Below are 23,302 nucleotides of genomic sequence, written 5' to 3'. Positions count from 1 at the left end.
CCCCAATAGAGCGCTTCGCTCTCAGACTGCAGGCTTACTTGTAGTTCCTAGGGTTTGTAAGAGTAGAATGGGAGGCAGAGCCTTCAGCTTTGAGGCTCCTCTCCTCTGGAACCAGCTCCCAATTCAGATCAGGGAGACAGACACCCTCTCTACTTTTAAGATTAGGCTTAAAACTTTCCTTTTTGCTAAAGCTTATAGTTAGGGCTGGATCAGGTGACCCTGAACCATCCCTTAGTTATGCTGCTATAGACTTAGACTGCTGGGGGGTTCCCATGATGCACTGAGTGTTTCTTTCTCCTTTTGCTCTGTATGCACCACTCTGCATTTAATCATTAGTGATTGATCTCTGCTCTCTTCCACAGCATGTCTTTTTTCTGGTTCTCTCCCTCAGCCCCAACCAGTCCCAGCAGAAGATTGCCCCTTCCTGAGCCTGGTTCTGCTGGAGGTTTCTTCCTGTTAAAAGGGAGTTTTTCCTTCCCACTGTTGCCAAGTGCTTGCTCACAGGGGGTCGTTTTGACCGTTGGGGTTTTTACGTAATTATTGTATGGCCTTGCCTTACAATATAAAGCGCCTTGGGGCAACTGTTTGTTGTGATTTGGCGCTATATAAATAAAATTGATTGATTGACATCTACTGGTCCGGTGTGTCCAGCTGGCCCCGCGCTGGCAGACACCTGCCGCAAGATGGTTTGATAGACTTGCACAGGTTTACGAAGCACTTGAGGCAGCTACGAATTTGCATCTTTTGCATACAATTCCTGTTTCATGTGCATTTTGTACGCACTTCAACCAAAATTCGCACTATGTGTGAAGGGGCCCTCCGATTTTGCATTTTAATGCCAATATCATAAATAGGCTTTTCACCACTGAAAAACTGATGGACTCTCGTGTACATTGGACATGTAGCACAGCATTTAGGATGTTTCTCTTGAAGCCGAAAATATAGATTTGAAAAGCAGTGCCATTCTTTTCCACTAGCCAATTTAATTTGTCTTACTTCCTGGGATAAGTCACTGTGCAGTTTCAAAGACTGATCATTGGCTTTCATACCTGCGTAGAAAAGGCTATACAAGCTACATGCACACGCCTAGGTTTAAGTGATGCACTGTTTGACTTAAAGCTTTCTGTTGTTTAGTATGCTGTCTGGCAGTGCAGATGGAGTGATTGTCATTTATGACTTGGACAACTACAGTGGAAAATCACAATACACTTGCAAGGCAATATGCACAGTAGGCAGGTAAGTGTTTTTTTTTTTTTCACTTAGCGTATTTTCTGCACCATAAGGCGCACCGGATTATAAGGCGCGCCATCAGTTAGCGGGTACTTAACTCTTACAAAAGGCGCACCAGATTATAAGGCGCGGCCTCAATTAGCGGGTACTTAACCCTTACAAAAGGCGCACGCTAAAACATATAGTCTACAAAAAAAAAAAAAAAAAAGGTCACAGAAGCAAAACAATGAGTTTATTTGAACTTTTTAACAACTTTGAACTACCGGTATTTAACAATATGGTACATTGTTTTTTATTATGGTTCTGTCACAAATCCATCGAAGTCCTCATCTTCTGTGTCTGAATTGAACAGCTGGGCAATTTCGCCATCAAACACGCCAGGTTCCCGCTAATCATCGCTATCGTTTTTGCCTTCAGCCGAATGGTGACTGTAGAGACGCTTCTCCCGGCTGTTCTTTGTTCAATGACCCATTGCTCGAGTTGGTCTTCTAGCTGTGGCCACCTCGCTTTGTTTCTGCGGAAACTCCGTTTGGTCTTTTTTAACTTGGCGCAGTTCATTTTCTTGTTTCCTCTCGCAGCTGCTCTATTCCCATGAATAGCCGCGTAACTGATAGCCTGCAGTTTGAATTGTGCCTCGTAAGCATGTCTCTTCGCTGGCGCCATTTTCTGGGGTCCTTAGACAAACAAATGTTGTTTTGCAGGATACCTGTAGTATACGGTAACTACCGGAGGAGTGGCGGAGGTAAGTGTACGTACCATGGACTCACAGACTCTTCTCTGATTGGTTTATCGCTGGCAGCGTACGTGCTCTACGCTACCAGCATACGTACTTTACATATTACGTAATGTTCTCCGATTGGTTTATTGCTGCCAGGGTATGTACTCTACGCTGCCAGCGTACGTACTTTATGTATTACGTCCCTGTGTCAGCGGGAAATGGTCCGATATTCCGTATAATTCAGTGCGCACATAAGGAGCACCGGATTATAGGGCGCACAGCCGATTTTTGTGAAAATTTAAGGCTTTTAGGTGCGCCTTATGGTGCGGAAAATATGGTATATATATTTTTTTGTCCCATTATAGGGGTTTATTGCTTTGAGAGTTTTTCCAAATGTTCTTAAGAGAAAGCAAAAATTCTATATGCTCAACAGTAAATATGATCCAAGTGAGTTGTTGTTGCAGTGCCCCTCCAGCACAGAGTGACTTCAGTCATCAAAATTCATGTTACTCAAAGAAACATTTATATGGATTACATGCTGGTGCTGTGATGCTGCTTTCGACAAAGCAAAACAGTGACACAATCGGTGCCTGAATGATGGCTGAAGAGGCTCCAAGAAAATGTGGCTATAATGTCAATAAAAAGGTCAGAGTGGTAAAAGTATGACTGTGACTATGACAAAATCAAATGCCACAATACGTTTGAACAAATATTTCAATATTGACATAAAGTGTTAGTTCTTTAGTGCTTGTTGTTGCTGTTTTAACCCCTTAAGCCCTCGAGCCTATTTCACCAAAATCACATACCCATGGATGCTTATTCGCCATCTCTGGACGGATTTCCGTCTTTTTGCAAAATCTTGCCGTCTAAAAGAACTAGCAAAACATTCATTTTTATTTCCTCAAATCCATACATGTCAACCTATACGGATTGTCCATAAATTATGCAGATTTTTCCAAGTTTCAGAGTCATACGGACGTACGAATAAAGTCTTACGGATATTCAGGGTTTGGTCTGCAGCAGCTCTGCAATCAACCGTTTCTGCAGCGCGACTCCACTTTGATGTGTGAGACATTGAAACAATGCTTTGAACCACTGGCTCGTGGTTCTTTGATTCGCTGCTCTTCAGAAGCGGTAAGTCCACTTCTTAACGCCTCTCAAAGCCATTAAAATATCGTGAGTCGCTTTTGTGTGGATTAAAGTCACTAACTGGCACTCTTGTCATGTTGTAGTCAAGAAACGACAATCGTCCTCCATTCCGTTGACACAAAATTGCCGCTTTAAATAAAATGACACCTCTTTCCAAATGCTGTAATACAGCAAATAAACTACAATCGACTAAAACATTTTTTTTTCTTCCCAAAATGAGATGTCCTGTGTTCTTTATGAATTAAACTGATGCTGACATACAGCACAGCAGCTGTAAGAGCTCAGCTCAGATATATGCAATGACATTCATGCCAAAATGTCTGAAAGGAAATGCTTTTGACAAAAACTACAGATTTTGTTTATTTCTATTTATGTCCAGAGATCAAGGATCCACCATATAGAGTTTATTATGTCCAAAGTTTAAGGATCCAGTGACAAATGTCATATTTATTTACTTTAAGACTCAATAAAATGTTGTTCAATTCAATTTCAATTTAATTGGCTTATAAAGCACCAAATCACAACAAAAGCCGTCTCAAGGCACCTCACATAGAACAGTTCAACATAAAAAATTAAAATAAATAAATACAAAAATTCAAATACATAATTAAAACAGAAGTAAAAGAATAAAACAGATAAAAAATAAAAACTATTCATAAAGAGAATAAAAATAGGCTTGATTTAAAGTATAGTAGATATTTTAGATTGATATTCATCTTTTGTACATCCATATTAATTTAGTCACTGTGATATTCAAATATGATTTTACACAGGCAAGAAACCAGGATGTGGAACATTGGTTGATGTGTTTATACTGTTTTATGTAGTTCTCTAAGAAGAAAATGTGACACTCTAGGTATAGAATGACTGATTGCAGACAAATAGGCTGACTGTATATGTATTTATTATAATAGTATGTATACATGGTCATGTCATCTGTGATGGCATACAAAAGTGAATTGATCCTAAGCAGAATGTCATCAGTATTATGTTGTTATGTATCTTTATATAGTCTGAAAGCAATTATCTAGCCTCTAGTCTGAAAGCATTATTAAGTTAACTAGTTCTTTGAATGTTGAGATTTTAATTGCCTAGTCTTTGAGCCCAATCAAAAACAAACTAAATCATGAGTTAGCTATATTTGTAAACTATTGTTGTTATATTCTGTATATACTCCTACAGGATGGTACAACATGCCATACTGCATGAGATCACAAGAGAAATTTAACAGCTGTTTCAAGTCCAAATTTAATCCAAATGCACCAAAATGCACCACAGAGCACTTAAATTCTTAAAATTTCCAAGGGGGGCAAACTCCCCCAGAGGGCCCCCCCCCCCTTTAGGCGGTCGTGTTTTACGGCTTTGCCACGAATAGTTGCTATCTTTTAATTTACCAAGACTTTGGATTGCTGTCTCTTTTTTTTTCATCCTAAGCATCCACACATACCCATACATTATGATTTATTTCTCAGCTTGTACAAGGTCAAAAATGCAAAAGTTTGGATCAGCTAAAAGACAGGTCCTAGGGGATGTTGTGGATGCAAAAAATTGAAAGTACATAATACTTGGTAGGCGTAAATGAGGTTTTTTTCTGATTTATGTGTTTATTTGCTTGGCGTTTCAGCTGTGGTTAGTTGATATGTGATTGAAGTGGATACTTTTGTAGAGGAGACTTCATTTGACATATGTATAATAAGTGTATGTTGGTGTCAGCATTGGTTAGTTATGAGTGTTCAAATGTTACAAAACAGGACAAGTCCCCACATTTGGTGACTCTAGGGTTTAAGAAGTTAAGAAGATATTAATATGCAGCTAGTGGTTGAGAAAAAGAATCTTAATTAAATTGGAATAACATGCAAATATGCAAAGAAACTCACAGATTTAATTTACTTAAATCAGTTTGACTGAGAACATATAGTTGGATGTTAGAGTGCATGTATTTAATTTCTAAACACACAACTGATTTAGTTTCAGTATATCAGTAATGCATAAAAATACTATAGATAATTTAGTCATTTTTAATGAGGTGGGCAGTATTTCATATACGGCAGAGATCCTGGAGCTACAGCAGTATGACCTGATGCTGTACTTAATGATTTCACTCTGTGTGGAGACTTCATTTGCTTGTTCCTCCACATACATTGCAGGTTACATGTTTTTAGTGTGTTTTTGCATATACAGGCCAGAGTGTAAGGGTGATGTGTTTAGAATTCAATAGAGGATGAAGGGGAGGTGATGGTCTGGTGCAGGGGTCTTCAACATGTTGCTCACAGTCCCTTTAGAAGTAGCTCGCCAAAGGGTTCATGAATTGTATACGAGGTCTGTTAGAAAAGTATCTGACCTTTTTTTTTTTTTTCAAAACCCTGATGGATTTGAATCACGTGTGCTTGCACGAGCCAACCTTGAACCTTCGTACGCATGTGTGAATTTTTTCACGCCTGTCGATTGCGTCAGTTGCTGACAAGCAGCATTTCTGTGAGGTAGTGTGTAGTGCTCTCGGCGGTTTTTCATTGCAAGGAAAATGACGGAACGACTGGAGCAACACTACTGCATCACATTTTGCCAGAAACTGGGCGACAGCCAGGTGGAAACCATTCGGAAGATTCAGACGGCTTTCGGTGGCTTTTCAGTCATGTGACTATCCGAGAAATTGTGGAAGAGGTGAGCATCATTTTTGGAGTCCAGCTTGTCCTGTGAGACTTCAACACGAAGTTGCTTTTGCTCCGCCGTCAGGTTCGGCACGAATGTTGCCTCCACTCTTTTCATGGCCAAATCTTCTGTCATAGTGGAATGTGCAGAAAAGGTGCTGATGTCCACCTCTTCCGCAGTTTCTTGGATAGTCACACAACGGTCCCGCATCACCACAGCATTCACTTTAGCAATGACCTGGTCATTTCAGCATACCTCAAGCAACTGTTTGTGCCATGTACGCAGCATGTTGTTGATCAAATGCCGCCCATTTAGGGTGTGTAACCTCACAGAAAATTTCATGTCTTCACAGGGCAGACCCAGATGATTCAACTATTTTAAACACATTAACTATTTTGGTATAATATCTGTTCTGAGACACTTGAATGGATACACATTATTAATCGTCACTTAAACACATCCATTGGATAAACAGAATACTTCACCATCAACATTTTGACAAGGCAGAAAGATCACATTTAAACAGACGTCAGTTACAGGAACACATGTCAATAAAATGGAATGATTATATGCAAAGCATTTTGTTTGATTAATCAGTACAAACAGCATTACAAGTCTTTAGATATGAATAAAAGAAATACTGATGCAATACTTTTTATTTTAAACAAAAGGTCTTTTCCTTTGCTTAGACCTAAGTATAATAGCTGGTTGTGAAGACTCAAAGATTTATGGCTACGTCTTGTCGTGGGGGAAATTTTGCAGTCTTAAGAGGTTTTGGCCTTAGCGTGAGGCCATAAAGGTGGGTTCTTCGGGACTGGAGAAACTCAGATTCTGACGTGAAGCCATTATAATGTCATGTAATTCATAATGACCGAAAATTCACTGATAAAAAGGCAAGGGCTCCCCTTTGAAGAACTTTGAATTACAGTTTCGTTTTGCTGTGAATCCCAGTGTTGTCCCATGGAGGATGTCTCCAAGTTTATCTTAAGATCTCCAGATGACTTAGGAATTTCTCAACTGAGAGGGAAAGCACAGTCTTTTGTCTGAAGTTCCAAACTCAGGTTTTTGTTGAGACAGCATTAATGTATTTATTTAATTAGGGAGAATCGAGGCCATGGCGCTGCACTATCACTCAGAAGACACTTTCCACATACAGTTGTATGCAAAAGTGTGGGCACCCCTGATGATTTCCATGATTTTCCTTTATAAATCATTGGTTGTCTGGATCAGAATTTTCAGTTAAATATATCATATAGCAGACAAACGCACTGATATTTGAGAAGTGAAATGAAGTTCATAGGATTTACAGAAAGTGTGCAATAATTCTTTAAACAAAATTAGGCAGGTGCATAAATTTGGGCACCCCAACAGAAAAAATACATCATTATTTAGTAGATCCTCCTTTTGCAGAAATAACAGCCTCTAAATGCTTCCTATAGCTTCCAGTGAGAGTCTGGCTTCTGGTTGAAGGTAATTTGGTCCATTCTTCTTTACAAATCTCAATCTTCTTCACAGTCCTCTAAAAATCACACCATAGATTTTAAATAATATTCAGGTCTGGGGACTGAGATGGCCATTCCAGAACGTTGTACTTGTTCCTCTGCATGAAAGCCTTAGTAGATTCTGAGCAGTGTTTAGGGTCGTTGTCTTATAGAAAGATCCAGCTCCGGCGCAACTTCAACTTTGTTACTGATTCATGAACACTGTTCTCAAGAATCTGCTAGTATTGACTGGAATCCACGTGACCCTCAATTTTAACAAGATTCCCAGTACCTGTACTGGCCACACAGCCCCACACCATGATGGAACCACCTCCAAATTTTACTGTAGGTAGCAAGTGTTTTTCTTGGAATGCTGTGTTCTTTTTCTGTTTTTCTTGTTGTTTAATGCTGGCCAATTATACAGTATTTTTTTTGTTTTTCTGATGCCTGATTCATTTTTTTCTGTCTGTTTAAGGTGCAGCTCCTTCCAGAGATGGGAGTTGTATTTGTGTTGGCGACCCTCCTGTCCTGTGCACCAACAGCATTTCTTGTATATTCGTCGGTGAATTGTTCTGTAATTTATGTTTGTAGCATGGCCCAAGCAGAGGGTCACCCCTTTGAGTCTGGTCTGTTTGAGGTTTCTTCCTCAGAGGGAGTTTTTCCTTACCACTGTTGCTCTGGGTGTTGGTAAGGTTAGACCTTACCTGTGTGAAGAGCTTTGAGGCAACTCTGTTGTGATTTGGCGCTATATAAATGAAAATAAATTGAAATTGAAATTCTGCCATGTATACCGCCTCTTGTTATGTCCAGATAACTCAATTTTAGTTTCATCACTCCATAGCACCTCATTCCAAAATGAAGCTGGCTTGTCCAAATGTGCTTTAGCATACCTCAAGCAACTGTTCGTGCCATGTACGCAGAAAAGGCTTCTTCTGCATTACAGCATCTCCTTTTGCAAAGTGCGCTGTATAGTTGAACGATGCACAGAGACACTATCTGCAGCAAGATCATGTTGTAGGTCTTTGGAGCAGGTCTGTGGGTTAACTATGACTGTTCTCACCATCCTTCGCTTCAGCTTATCTGAGACTTTTCTTCGCCTGCCACTTCAGGCGTTAACTAGTACTGTACCTGCGGTCTTCCATTTCCTCCCTTTGTTCCTCACAGTGGAAACTGACAGCTGAAATCTCTGAGATAGCTTTTTGTATCATTTCCCCTAAACCACGATGTTGAACAATCTTTGTTTTCAGGTCATTTGAGAGTTGTCTCGAGGCTCCCATGTTGCCACTCATTAGAAGCGATGCAAAGGGGGGAAACATTTGCAAATGTCCACCTTAAATAACCTTTCTCATGTTTGGATTCGCCTGTGTAAGGAGGTCAGGGGTCAGTGAGCTTACCAAAGCAATTTTGTGTTCCAATAATTAGTGTTAAATGTATTCAAATCAATAAAATGACAAGGGTGCCCAAATTTATGCACCTGCCCAATTTTGGTTAAATAATTATTGCACACTTTCTTTGAATACTAGAAACTTCATTTCACTTCTGAAATATCAGTGTGTTCATCTGCTATATGATATTTTTAACTGAAATTTGTGATCCAGACAAGCTAATGATTTATAAAGGAAAATCATGAAAATTATCAGTGGTGCCCAGACTTGCATACAACTGTAAGTGAAGAAGTTTATCCCTGTGTGCGGGTTTTATTCATGTTCACAGACAGTAACCTTCTGTGTCATGGGCATAGACAGCGGGGTGAGGGGTGGGAACAGCCCCAACCCCCTAGAGAGTAGACATCTGCTTTTGAAGACATTTTTAAATCTTTTTACTACTACTGCTACTACTAATATATTTTAACAACTAAAACATTCAGTCAGTATTATACTGAGAGTCCATGTTTTTACTCCTACAGTTCTGTGCTCAGTGGAATTTAGCACTATATTTAAAAAAATGGTTTACTTAACTTTGAAAAATAAAGCTTTTTGCTTGAGACACTAGCAAAATGCATATGGGAGCGAATTAATTATGTTTGTGATGTTTTATACCCCCGTCACACTAGAGGTCGAATGGTGTCCAAATGAAAGTCCACATTCCGGAATTGTCAAGGTGCATTTGAGGATGTCAAACACGTTTCTGAGAGCAGTCTAAACAGTCACAGATTACTGTGGCCGCCGAGAATGTTTTGCACATGCACAAAACAATTGAGATGGAAAAATATCGGTACATCCGCCTGAGTGCAGTCTGACTACAATCTAAATATTTGTACGGCATGAAAACGGCATTCAAAGCATTCTGATCACGTTTGAGGGGCAGTTTGAAATGATCCGCCATTTCGGATCCTGGCGGAATGTCCTGACTGTGCCTGAATGCACCATGTGCGCACCTCGAGTGCTGCTGGATTATATTTCCTTCACCCACAATCGAGCTCACTTGTACTGCAATGTAAGTGCATTCGTCATATTCTCGGTGCATTCTGACAGCTGTCTGGGTAATCCTAATGTGTTCCACCTACATCAGTCGGGGCGGGTCGGAGCACAGTGTAGGTATTCGGATGGCTATCCTCCGCATTTCTTATTCCCTCCCAGATGACGCACGGATATTGTTTTTTTTGTTTTTTTCCTTTCTGCCTGATTCAGCTTGGCTCGTGCTCATTCGTACTTTGTGTGACGGGGCCCTTAATCTAATATGTGGACAATGACCGCCAATTTGTAAATGTTCAGGCAAAACAAACTGAACTTTTTTGGGTTAAAATAAGGTAAAAGTAGCTCTTAGGGGGGAAAAAGGTTGGAGATTCCTGGTGTAGTGCATAAAATTGGTGGGCTTGAGACCCGAGAATCCTCGGTTCAAACCCCCGTCAGGCTGGAAAAGGGCCCTTGGGCAATGTCCTTAATCTCCAAGTTGTTTTTGTTGTGTAGTGAGTGCCTTGTATGGCAGCACCCTGACATCTGTGTATATGGGTGAATGCGAGGCATCAATGTAAAGTGCTTTGAACTTCTGATTGAGATGGAAAAGTGCTGTATATATGCAGTTCATTTAGACACAAACCGGTCATATTGGAAAAACTACCTGTGTTAATGTTCTAACAAGGATTCCATTTGGTGTGTACCCTTGATTCTGTACTACTTTTACAGTGCTAATACATTAACCTTTTGAGTTAAACAGAATATTTTAGTTTTTGTGAGAATTTGAAGAATTTTGTATGTTCATATAATTGTGTGATAAGTCCCATGTATTTACCATTTTTCTTTTTTTTTAATGTAGGTCTAACCCTTATGTCCACAAATTTAGTGTTGAGACAGTTCAGTGGTATCCCTACGACACAGGCATGTTTGTTTCCAGTTCCTTTGACAAGACGATGAAAGTGTGGGACACTGAGACGTTGAAGGTATGGAGATTGGGATGTTAATTAAATTCATGACTCACTTTAGTCTACATTAAATATGTGCACTGAAATAACAGTTTGTAGGGTACCCTTTTGAGGTAAGGTCATTTAACCCTCTGTTGTATGAAAATGTGGGTGCATGAAATGTGGGTGCATAAACTATTAGACATGCTTCACTATTATATGGTTCAGTACTGATTCATCGATTAATGCTAAAATTGTCATGTGAGGTTTGAATCATTATCAGTGTGACACATTGTCAATACAAATTCTGCATTACTGGCTTTATCAAGTATGATGCATCTGCAGCTTCTGCTCTGCATCCATAAAGAAAACAGGACAAAAAAAACACCTGATTTTGAACTATATGCAACACACCGCAGGACAAAAAGTATCTGTAGACAAGTTCTGGCTCCATCTGAATGTGGTTTTTAACTTCAAAATCTAAAAAACAAACTAAACAGTTTAAGTGACGGAGCAGTGGTTAGCGCCGCTAAAGAAAATCTTTGCATTTATCTTCACCCTCTTTCAGCATGTTCATGGCTTTGCTGAAAGTAGACACATTATGTTGTTTCATGACGGGCTAAGGAAGAATCCAAATTGATCACCTAAAATAATCTCTACCTCTAGTTTCATTTTCATGTGCGCTGAGCAAGCACATTGTGGTGGAGTGCATGTGCATGAAGGTCAGAGGGAACAGATTATGTGTCCTATGTTTTCTGCAGTTTACAGTGTCGGCAAATTAACAACGCCACAAAATTTTACCATTATCACAGTCAGTGATGCTGGTAACGTGTTACTTAGTAATCAGTAATCAGATTAAAGTTACTTCTTCAAGTCACTGTGCGTTAGTTATTTTTGTATTGTGGGTCGATCACAGCATGAAAATTGGCCCTTGAGCAGGGGGAGGTCGGCATTCGGTTTCTGCCCACCTCGCCCCCTTTCAGTGAGCTGCCAGCTTTTCCTGCACTGTTCATCAGCTCTGAGTTGAAAAACAGTTGTCTCTCAAAGTGCAGTGATGCTCAGAGCTATGGTTTTACTAAAGTATTTTTACACTTTTTTTGTTTTCTTTAAAACTGTCACTGTGTGTCTCCTCACTACAAACAACTGATCCGTGGCGCGTTCGTTTTTTCCACCCAAATGCGGCTAAAGGCCTCCTTCAGCCTGACAGCTTCTCTTACCACTGGAGTACACCAGCGGGTTCTTGGGTTGCTGCCACGACAAGCACCGACAACCTTCTGGCCACAGCTCAAAGCAGCCACCTCAGCAATGGAGGCCTTGAGCATGGCCCACTTTGTTTTCCTGTCCCTGACCTCCATCGGGATCTGGGAGAAGTTTCTTTGAAGGTGTGAGTTGAAGGCCGTCCAGACAGGCTGTTACTGAAAACCCTCACAAGATATTTAGGTCTTCTATGTTGGCTTGGCGGCTTACCCCGCCATCTGCACAAACTCATCACCAGATGGTGATCAGTGGATAGCTCTGCCCCTCTCTTCACCTGAGTGCCCAAGACACACTGTCGCAGGTCTGATGACACGATTACAAAATCGATCCTCGACCTTTGACCTAGGGTATTCTGGTGCCACATGTACTTGTGAATGCCCATTCCTCCCAGTCACTGCCCTCCAGGTTTCCTCATTGTTGACCACATCAGTGGTGAAGTCCCCCAGTAGAACTACTGAGTTTCCAGCAGGAACCTTTTCCAGGATCCCACTCAGAGTCCCCAAGAAGGCTGGATACTCTGAATTGCTGTTTGGTGCATATGCACAAACAACGCTTCAGTTTTTCTCTGCATCATGAAGTCGCATAGAGGCAGCCGTCTTGTTGACCGGGGAAAACTCCAAAATAATGGCACTTAGCCGTTGACTTGTGAGTACCCCCACACCCGCCCCGTGCCTCTCACCCTGGACAACTCTGGAAAAAGAGAGTGTCCAGCCCCTCTCCAGGAGTATGGTTCCAGAGCCTGTGCTGTGTGTGGAGGTGAGCCCAAATATGTCTAAATGGTATTGCTCAACTTGCCACACAAGCTCAGGCTCCTTCCCTACCAGAGAGGTAATGTTCCACGTTCCCAGAGTCAGATTCCATAACCAGTTGTCAGTCCATGTGGGCATTTAGCGCTGTCCACTGCTAAAAGAACAGCGCACCAGACCCTCTATAGATTTCCTTGCAGGTGGTGAGCCCCCACGGAGAACACACCGTGTTGTTTATTCATGCTGAGCCCAGCTGAGTCCCACGGTGGGAGACCCAGTGTCATCAACTGAACAGTCCCCCCGTAAAAATCGGTCCACCCTGCCTTCAATGCACATGCGTCATTTGGGACCGCAGCAGCACGTCAGAGTCAGACATGCTGCTGTGTTGCTCTGATCGCTTCCTCCATCTTTTATTATGAAATAATGCTGAATTTATGTGGAAATGATTGTTGTACAAAAGCTTCAGATATCTGTTGCTGAGATAGATGATGACTGGACTGCAGTTTTAAGCAGAAACGAGGTGATAATCAGTGAATCGCTGGTGGTGCTCCAAACTGATGCTGCTGAGCTCCGAAAAGATGGCTGCGTAGGGAAGGCAGGGGGGACCGTTCAGTCAGTGACACCGGCACATAGAGAAAACCAGTGAAGTTCCCCATTCCTGCATTCTCTATACTTCAGAGAGTGACGAGCATCCTGGTGTAGGTCTGATGAAGGTTAGAGACAAAGCATTGTGTCAGAGTTTACTTGAAGCTGCACTTCTTTGTGGGTTTGAACTTGTTCTTAACCCTCTGGGGCCAACATCGTCGTATACGACGGCTAAGACCAAGCTTTACTAAATGATAAATAACTTTTGAATGATATGAGATAGAAACATACTTTTTTTGGCTGAAAAGTTAACTCTGCAGACTTTCGAGCCAGCCATCGGCCATCTTTGTACTCCTCATAGAAGCTGTGTGATGACGTGCGCAATGTGAGTGTCCAATCCGAATTGGTTCACCGTCACATGGTTTTCCAAACTCCAATCGTAGGGCAGATTTACCTCACGTGAAAAGCCAAAGATCGTTTTCAGGAGTGATGTGTTACTAGTTGGCCCGTTTGAATAGCACCCTAGGTGCTCCAATGAGTACATATTATTAGTACATAGTGCGCCCTGTGCCATTACGCACAGCGATCAGTGAAAGCAGGAGCACACGGAGAGTCTCTGATGACAATCTCACATGCTCAAACAAAGAGTGTGTAACTATCAGGATTGCTCCACTAGTTTGCATGTGAATGTTACTGGATAACTCTGTTGCTTTCTCTGCGTAAAGCACTGTTTACCATATCAATGGACAACAAAACGCATAGACCATTTTGTTATATTGTTCAAAATGTGCATTTGTGTTTATTGTTTGAGCCTTTTTGTTGTTCAGCCTTTCACACAAGACCTCAAATTACCTTCATAAAGTGTCAAAACAGTTGTTTATTATAGTTTGCTGTGTGTTTTGAATAAATGGGTGTGGAAAATAATTTTTCGCTTTATTTTTTCCTTGCCTATTTTTGATTATAAACCTTTATTACACTTATAAAACACAACAAAAACATATATATTCTGAAAGCACAGGTTGTCCTAAAAAAAAAAAGAGACACAAAACTTGATTGTGGGATGTAGGGAGAGCTGTTAACAGCAATAACAAAACATTTATGCCAGGTGAGTGAACTGTCCAAAAAATGCCCTCGGACCCCAGAGAGTTAAGGTAGTAGAGAACTTGAACTTGGAACAATGATGTACATGTTCCTGATGTGTACTGTCACAGTGCATATAGGAGTGCCTTTACCCACAAGAAGACTCTGGATAGGTTGAGACAAGAAAGTCCTGGAGAGCCATCAAGCAATGTACAGGACAACTTCGAGCTACCCAGAAAGATGGCTCGTGTATTCCTGGTCTCAACCAAAACAGCCAGAACATATGGCAGGATTTGCATATTTTGCAAAAAAGAGGACAAGTACAAAAAAGGCAGTTACACAAAAGAGCCTCTGGTTAAATGTGGAGAGTTACATTATGATGAAAAATAGTGCAACATAGCAATAAGGATAATTGATACGGACATCCTAGCAATTGCTTCTAGGCATATTGTTGCTGCCGAGGCACACTACCATTGTGTCTGTTACCGTCAGTACAGTTGCAATGCTTCATTGGACTCAAATCAGGTAGACTGCATCAACAGTGATGACAGTCAGTATTGTCATGTTGAATGGCTTACGAGAAATTGTATGCTTATATCAGGAATACAATCATACCAGAATGCTGTATTGTAAAACAATGAGTTCTGTTAGATAAGCTAATCCAGTTTATGAGAACAGGTGATAGTGTGACTGAAATCAAACACATCAGTAGAAATATTTGCCATACATACAAAACTGAGATTCCATGCTTTCAGAAAAGGTATGGTAGCTTTTGACACTTTTTGGTAATGCTATGCGTATTTTGAGATCCTGGCTGACAGTCTACATGTGTGACAAACCACAATAAAGGCGAATGGCTTTGAGCTTTAACTAAATACAAACTTGATTATAATCTCTGGAGTACATGATGAAATTTGATCTGATTCTTCCATCCTTGTCTTTCTGATCCACCCTCTTCCTTTTCTTTATTAACTTTGGGCTGTTCAGCCTGCTGAAGTCTTTGAGTTTGAAGGTAACGTCTACAGCCACCACCTGTCCCCCATCGCCAGGAAGCACAGTCTCATTGCAGGTATGTGAATGAGGCTGTGTGTATGTGTTTGCTTTGCAGTCAGGGCTGTGAACACTGCTTGAAGTTCAGAATATAAAAAAATTTGAATAATATGGAGGTATCCAGCTTAAATAACAGCTGCTCTCTGTTCATGATATAACACACTGCATCATCACCAGACAAAAATCTCCTTTATCATCAGTGTGTTTCCCCATTTTGCATGGTTAGTGAGGGCAGACCTCATCCTTATCCACTCGACTACCTGATGAGTGGATAATATGTAGGGCTGCTTAACTGCCAATATGTGTGTAGACTTGGGTTTGAATCCTGCTCATTTTGCCTGTCTTTGCCCTTGGACAAGACACTTAATTGACATTGTCTCAGTCCACCCACCTGTAAATGGGTAACCAGGGAAGTAACCTGTGTCCCATCCAGGGGGAGTCATAGACTCATTGGCTTGACACTACGGAATCCATAGAGAAAGACATGCACCAATGGGCATGACACCCGATATAGGGTGTACTTCTCTCTGCACACCACTACAATGGAGTTGAAATGAAACAGTCAAGATGTGTTTGTAGTGAAGACTTTCACCTTTAATTCCAGGACGTTAACAGAAATATCGCCGTAACCAATTAAGAATGACATCAACTTGAATACACTGTCTCTCCATTTTTAAAGCCCATAACTAATTGGATAAACAAAATATAAGGATTATTGTCGGTACAGATCATCAGTAGTTTAGATAAGTCATGGGATAAATACGTGAACATTTCCAAGTGTTGGACTTCATTTGCAGCAATCATTTAGATATACAAATAGCAGAGTACCATTTGATGCATCTGTCTAAAGTAGGCAGCTGTTAAAAATTGCATGACTGTGCAAGAAGCACATGAGTGAGGGAAGCCAACATGACACCCAGACAACTGTAAAGGAGTTAAAGGCTTCTCTGGCTGTGATTGGAGAAACTGCAAAGTGAAGCTTTTGTCTGTTGCACACCCAGGTACAGCTTCATATTGGAGTGGAAGAGAGAAGGATTTTCATACCAGAAAATCCATCATATCTAGACTTGTGTTTCTCATGCCTTCTGCCAAACTTTTGCTGAAATTCTATATTTTTATTAGGGATGTGAATCGTACAACAACTCACGATTCAATTCGATTCCGATTCTTGGGGTGACAATTCGATTCAGAATCGATTTTCGATCCAAAAAGCTCTGAGAAATAGTTATATTACTTAAAAAATGTTTATGTTTAAGAAAATGCAGCTTTACAAGGTTAATCAAGTGATTCTAAAGATGTAAATTTACTTATCTGCTTTGCTCGTTCGGAGTTGATTGGCAGTTTAGTGAAGCGCTGGTCAGTAGTCGGCAGAGACCGCTGCTCCGCTCCTTTTAGCTCCGGGGGATGACGTAGCATGTGGGCTTGCGGATTTGTCCGGTTTCCGAAGTACTTAACTTTCATTTTGCAGATTTTGCACACTGCATAAGTCATGTCAAGCTCCTTCTTACGCAGCAAATAATAAAATCCAAAATGCGCCCAAACATTTGCCTTCAGCAAAGACGGTGCTGGCTGAATTAGCTCTTCATCCGCCATGCTAAGCTGCAGCTCACAAATGTTTGAAGCACGCCGGTCCCCCCCCCCGCCCCTCCCGGAGACGCTGTAGTATGGAAGCCGTTGCCTGACAAACAGTACACGCAGCGAGTAAGCAAGGAAATGTTTAATAAAATGCTTTTTAAAAATCGATTCTTGGACATTTTGGATCGATTCAGAATCGTAATAAATAAGAAACCAACATATCCGTCTCTTCGTCTGTCTGTACATCTGTCTGGTTTTGATTTATAGCGTGTTACCTCAAGAACCAGTTGGCCAGTTTCAATTCATATTTAGTATAAGAGTGTGCTTGGATGATTCCCAACACCAGTCGATTACAGTGACCTTGGGTCACTTTCAAGGTCAGAGTAAGATATTCAAGATATTGTCATTGCCACCCTTGTTAGCACAACATCTCAAGAACCATTTGACCAATTTCATTCATATTTAGTGTAAGGGTGTACTTGGGTGATCTCTCGACACTTTGTATTACTGATTTGTCAGGACCAGGGGATGTGTCATCTCCTGATGACTTGTCTTTTTTTTTTAAAGAAATTCCTTGTCTGTGCCACTTCACCATAAAGCAGTATAACTTCATGACATATTCAAGTCACTTGTTCATGTTTTATTGTTACTTTTTTTGGTTTTGCTGAACTCGTTGAATTAGAGCTGCAAATCTACACTACAGGCACATGTTGATTTGTTTAATTTATGAAAGAATCAATGAATGATTTTTTTTTTCGAACAAAGGAAAAAAACAACAATAATGGTATTCTACAAGAAAAATGTCAATAAAGCAATAATGTTTGTACGGGAGTAGAAAGAAGTAAATACTTAGAAACTCTTACCCACTTCTCACTATTCATATATTAAAATAAAGGACAATTACGTCACCACATAAATCCAAAAATGTTTACCGTCTATTTAATATCCATAGTGGAGGTAATGGTCAATGTCCAAATACTTATGCGTACCATGGTACCGGTATTTATCCCAGGTCATAAAGTGGCAGGTGCTTGTGGGGCATAAGATTAGTCGATGGTTAGACGTGCTTTAAATCGAACAGTGATTTGTGTGAGTAAATACGGGAGGACTGGTCAAACATTGAAGATTCATCATAATTAACCTCACAACCAAGCAGGACCAACAAGTTCTGTATCTCCTGTGAAACACAGTTTCCATTGTCTTTGACACTCCTCTTTCCTTGCCAGAGACAGCTATGTTGTCTTTTATGTGTCCACTCCTTTTTGTGGCATTACAAACAGGTTTTAGAATTTTCTTTTTCTCAATCTGGGGAATAGGTTTTTAATTAGCATGTTTACATAATAAATTTAGTGTAATCTGTGATACATGTACGGTATAATTATTTGCGTTTGGTTTTATTGAATATCACGTACTATCTTTACCTCTTCTGTTATATACACTCAACAAAAATATAAATGCAACACTTTTGGTTTTGTTCCCATTTTGTATGAGATGAACTCAAAGATCTAAAACTTTTTCCACATACACAATATCACCATTTCCCTCAAATATTATTCACAAACCAGTCTAAATCTGTGATAGTGAGCACTTCTCCTTTGCTGAGATAATCCATCCCACCTCACAGGTGTGCCATATCAAGATGCTGATTAGACACCATGATTAGTGCACAGGTGTGCCTTAGACTGTCCACATTAAAAGGCCACTCTGAAAGGTGCAGTTTTATCACACAACACAATGCCACAGATGTCGCAAGATTTGAGGGAGCGTGCAATTGGCATGCTGACAGCAGGAATGTCAACCAGAGCTGTTGCTCGTGTATTGAATGTTCATTTCTCTACCATAAGCCGTCTCCAAAGGCGTTTCAGAGAATTTGGCAGTACGTCCAACCAGCCTCACAACCGCAGACCACGTGTAACCACACCAGCCCAGGACCTCCACATCCAGCATGTTCACCTCCAAGATCTTCTGAGACCAGCCACTTGGACAGCTGCTGAAACAATCGGTTTGCATAACCAAAGAATTTCTGCACAAACTGTCATCAAACTGTTATCTCATACAAAATGGGAGCAAAACCAAAAGTGTTGCGTTTATATTTTTGTTGAGTATACATACTGTATATTTTATCAAATTTTTCATGTTGTGCCACACCTATTGAACAAAAACCTGATACTCCAGTTTTCCCTTCCTCAAATTCCCCTCCCTGTATACGCTGTTGCAGTACTCACACATTTACGATGCAAAATGTTTAAAATTTTCCATTACTGGCAAGTATATATATAAATTATTATGACTGTACAGTGGACTTTAAAACTAGTAGTAGCAAACATATTTTGAATAGATTTTAAACAAGTAACATTGGCCTACATGACCACCAGAACCCTGCAGTCGGCAGCAAGGCTTCACAAGCAAATTGATAGGCCTGTCCGTTTTTAAGTTAGTCATTTTACATGTAAAAGATGCCAACATGGCCCAAATTATGAGGGTCATTGTTCCTCACCCCTATCTAGCAGAACCCAAAATATCAGAGCTGAATATACAGTAGTTTTTGCAAGAGTCTGACTGATATGCAACAGGTTGCCACTCAAAAATAAAGCTTCTCATTTTTATTGTCCGTCTCACCCAGATTTGCTCATAATGTGAAAAGAAAAGAGCTGACAAAATTTGGATGTATTATAATAATATTTACCGGTAGCTCCACAGCATCAAAGTTTTGTAATTTTTGGAAAAATTTGGATATGATAAATGTTTTAACATAAAAATATTGTAGAAATACTTAAAATGCAGTTACTTCAGAACTTAATAAGTGCTTTTTGAACAAAAACAGATGAACACACACAAAAAAAAAATGACTAAAAATGTCACAATGCACTGTCCAGAGAATGACTTTACTGCAGCTTTTGCAATAGCTTCATTTGTCCTCTTGTAGCTGTCCAGCTCACGCAGTAGCTGCAGAACATTTTGTGGAGCAGATGACACACACACATGCATGTGAACCAAGCCTTGAGATAGACCTTTATCACAAATGTGTTGAAATGGCCAGGAGACGAGAGTTCATGTGCAGTCATTCGGAACTGGGAACGAAAGATGTATACGTATCTTCAGACTGCATATGAACTTTGCCATCATCTAGCTTGATGGAATGTCCCAGGAGTCTGAATGTGTACATCACCATTGCAGTCAGTTCTTGAAACAGCAGTGACAAGTGCAGGAGCTCACGGTAATCATGTGGGATGAAATTTTGTTAGTTGTTGCCGAATGAAGCGAAGGATATCACTGTTAACTGGATTGACAGTTGACGTTATGAACTCTACATCTAGTCCACTTTCATAGCCAGACTGGTTAACTGAGCCCCAATTATATTACATGATATAGTAAACACTTCAGTTCATTGAGCTACCAGTAAATATCCATATATCTGAATGAAACTTGTAGCAGTTAATATGCTTCATTAAAGGAAAAAAATTAGGAGGTGGGACCTGGAAAAAGCTATTTTTTTTTTTAATAATTGAGATGTTTTACAGTTTAAACATGAACTTTATTAGAAATAATGATAACCATCAGGCTGCCTGCAGATCCTTAACGTCTTAAAAAACATTGACTTTAAATGCTAAGCCATAAAGAGTAGGATTTTATTCACATTTTCTTCTGACATTGTAATTAAAAATACCAAAATAAACCGCAATATCTATATATTTAATATGATTCAATGAATGGCTCTCATGCTACACAAATTGAGACAGCTTAACCAACAAATCTCTTTTGTTTCTTGCCCAGATGCTCAGTGCTGACACACTTTCAACTAGCTCGCTGTAATGTGATAACTTGGGAGTGTAAATTTAATAAAAATGGGCTTTTCAAAGATTTTGTGGCATGACTTAAATCAGTACCAGGGAATGTGCTCAAGGCATGTTGCATTTTACGCAAGAAGTCCTTCAAACACTGCACAGTGGGAATCAAGGCAGTGGAATCCCACATGCAAAGTGAGAAGCACAAGATGGCATAATCAGTGTACTAGCAGATGGCTGGTATGACTCAGGTCTGCTCTTGTTCTGCCTTCGTCTCCATTACATCTCCGCCTAAGATATTAGCACCAGTGTGAGCAGACCTTATTGTGATAAATAAAAATGGTAAATGGACTGCATTTATATAGCGCTTTTCCATCTGGATCAGACACTCAAAACGCTTTACAATAATGCTTCAAATTCACCCCGATGTGAGGGTGCTGCCATACCAGGTGCTCACTACACACCGGGAGTAACTCGGGGATTAAGGACCGTGCCCAAGGACCCTTAGTGATTTTTCCGGTCAGGCTGGGATTTGAACTGAGGATCCTCTGGTCCTCTGGTTATTGTGATGTTGGTCTTAAATTTAATTCTGACAGGCATTAAATAAGTCTTAAAAACAACAGCCAGTGTACATCAAGCTGCTGTCACACTGCCTTCACTTGGATTGGCAGTTGCAATGTTGCGTTGCTCTACTTCTTGTCTATTTTGTGCCCACCTAGCAGTTGGCGTAGCGCACACTGTAATTGAAAATGAATGGCAGGTAGTTGCTTTATGTCTGCCTCTTGTAGCTGATATGAATAAGGGGTGTTGGGGGTCCCAGCCATGCTTTACAACATTGTGAACAAGACCATTTATAGCACCCCTTACTGGCTGAATTTCCTATTCACACCATTTTCAACAGCCAAATTCTTTTTCTGATAATCTTCAGATACACCTGGTAAAATAAAAGTTTTCATGACAGCAAAAATAACCCTGATGCTGATATGTTCTTGAAACGTTCATATCGACGAATATCATCGGCCAACCGATATGTCAGAGAAGCTCTAGTTTTTACGGCATTTTTGTGGACCCACTGACTGACTCCTATGCTTTCTCTGCTAATCGCAGAGAACTTAGAACTTTTCTTAGCAGTTCACTTCATATTCTGTATTTCAGATGAAGAAATGCTCACCAGTCCTTACTCACCTGTCTCTTTGTCTCTGTGTTTTTAGTTGGCACCAAAAACCCCAAAATACAGCTGTGTGATCTGAAGTCTGGCTCATGCATTCAAATTCTTCAGGGTTAGTGGACAAGAACAAAAATGCACACTTTACTTTTCCTGCCTTTTTTCCTTGTATGAATGCACCGAGTTAAATGAAATTTATTTTTCCGCTCAGGTCACAGAGCAGAGGTTCTGTCTGTGTGCTGGTCTCCCAGGTACGAGCACATCTTGGCCACTGCCAGGTAGGCACTCTGAACTGTCTGGCTGCAACCCTCTCAAGCTGTCACCTAGTTTGCACTTAATGCTGCTTCAAAGTATGACAGGAAGTGCAGCATAATTCCCACCTTGTTGTATCCCAGCATTTGTTGTCATCTGAATTCTCAGCCATCTGGCAACTTCACAATGCAGTGTCAGGTATAATGGGTTCACAGTGCTCGGTAGTGTGGCACAATCATAGTGTTTTCTTTGGAACTGCCATTACAGCATATGGCAGTTGCGGCCCCCACCTGTTTTATGCTACACTGGCCCTGCTAATTAACCCACTGGGATCAGTGTGCTGCTGTCCCTTTGGAGTTTGAAACCAAATGAAAGAACACTTGGAGAGAAGGATACTATTCTATTAGCTGAAGGGGGATACAGAAGAAATCCCCACAGAAAATTCATAAAAAAAAAGTGTTAGTGTAGGACGGGATAGTTTAGTGTTACTAAATTATGTAAGTATAAACACAGTATTGGAATAAATTATAAGACAATTACTATAGGCCTTATTTTAGATCACTTCTTGACTTAACCAAGAAGTAATAATTAAAAATAAATAAATAACAATAATCAATTCCTTGTTCTCTTTCTAAGTGCAGACAGTAAGGTGAAAGTGTGGGATGTGCGTCGGGCTTGTGGCAGTCTGTTCACACTGGACCAGCACAATGGAGACAAATCAAAAGCCTCCTCTGAGGCAGGTACTGTCACTCCTTTATTTGTCTGTCTGTCTGTCTGTCTGTCTGTCCGTCCGTCCGTCAGCATTGTTACTCTATTTTGACCAGTATGAGATTTGTGTGCAGACATGTATGCTTGTCAGGCGACAGCTTAATTGGCATTGTAGTTGTGTAGAAAAGAATCCTGTAATGCTGAAGTGGTGTCATGTTTCATGTCACATGTTCCTGATGGAGGAGTCACATGTTTCATGTTTGTACTTTATCAGTAGTGTATGAGCAGAGGAGGCTAAATGATTTGTACAGTATTTGGCACTGTCATGGAATAACTGCAGTGCTGTTTATGGCAGAGTGGGAGATTCACTTATCTTGTGCTGGAATTGTTTGCATTTGAAATACATGATCAGCTGTCTGTAAGAGGCTCTCTCCTGTTCTTTTTCCTATCACATTAAAACATGCTTTTCTCATCTCCTGCTTGTTAAAAAAGCCAAATAGAAGAACAAAATCCTCAAGGATAGCTCCAGACT

At 40.5% G+C, this 23,302-nt stretch overlaps 1 protein-coding gene across 2 annotated transcripts in view; it reads left to right on the top strand.

The window, feature by feature from the left end:
• Positions 1–23,302, top strand: part of ercc8 (excision repair cross-complementation group 8) — a 68,683-nt gene that overhangs the window by 5,141 nt on the left and 40,240 nt on the right. Inside the window, exons 3-8 of one of the 2 annotated variants that reach the window (XM_034170514.1) lie at positions 1,135–1,236; positions 10,483–10,606; positions 15,223–15,304; positions 21,857–21,925; positions 22,022–22,061; positions 22,699–22,802. In XM_034170514.1, coding sequence (XP_034026405.1) covers positions 1,135–1,236; positions 10,483–10,606; positions 15,223–15,304; positions 21,857–21,925; positions 22,022–22,061; positions 22,699–22,802 — 521 coding nt within the window. Of the gene's footprint in view, positions 1–1,134; positions 1,237–10,482; positions 10,607–15,222; positions 15,305–21,856; positions 21,926–22,021; positions 22,089–22,698; positions 22,803–23,302 lie in introns of both variants that reach the window. The other variant, XM_034170513.1, reaches the window with a different exon arrangement.

The sequence above is a fragment of the Thalassophryne amazonica genome, chromosome 5 (genome assembly GCF_902500255.1).
Source record: "Thalassophryne amazonica chromosome 5, fThaAma1.1, whole genome shotgun sequence".
Lineage (NCBI taxonomy): Eukaryota > Metazoa > Chordata > Actinopteri > Batrachoidiformes > Batrachoididae > Thalassophryne > Thalassophryne amazonica.
The sequence above is the reverse complement of the archived record's forward strand: the minus strand, read 5'-3'. Positions and strand labels throughout refer to the sequence as shown.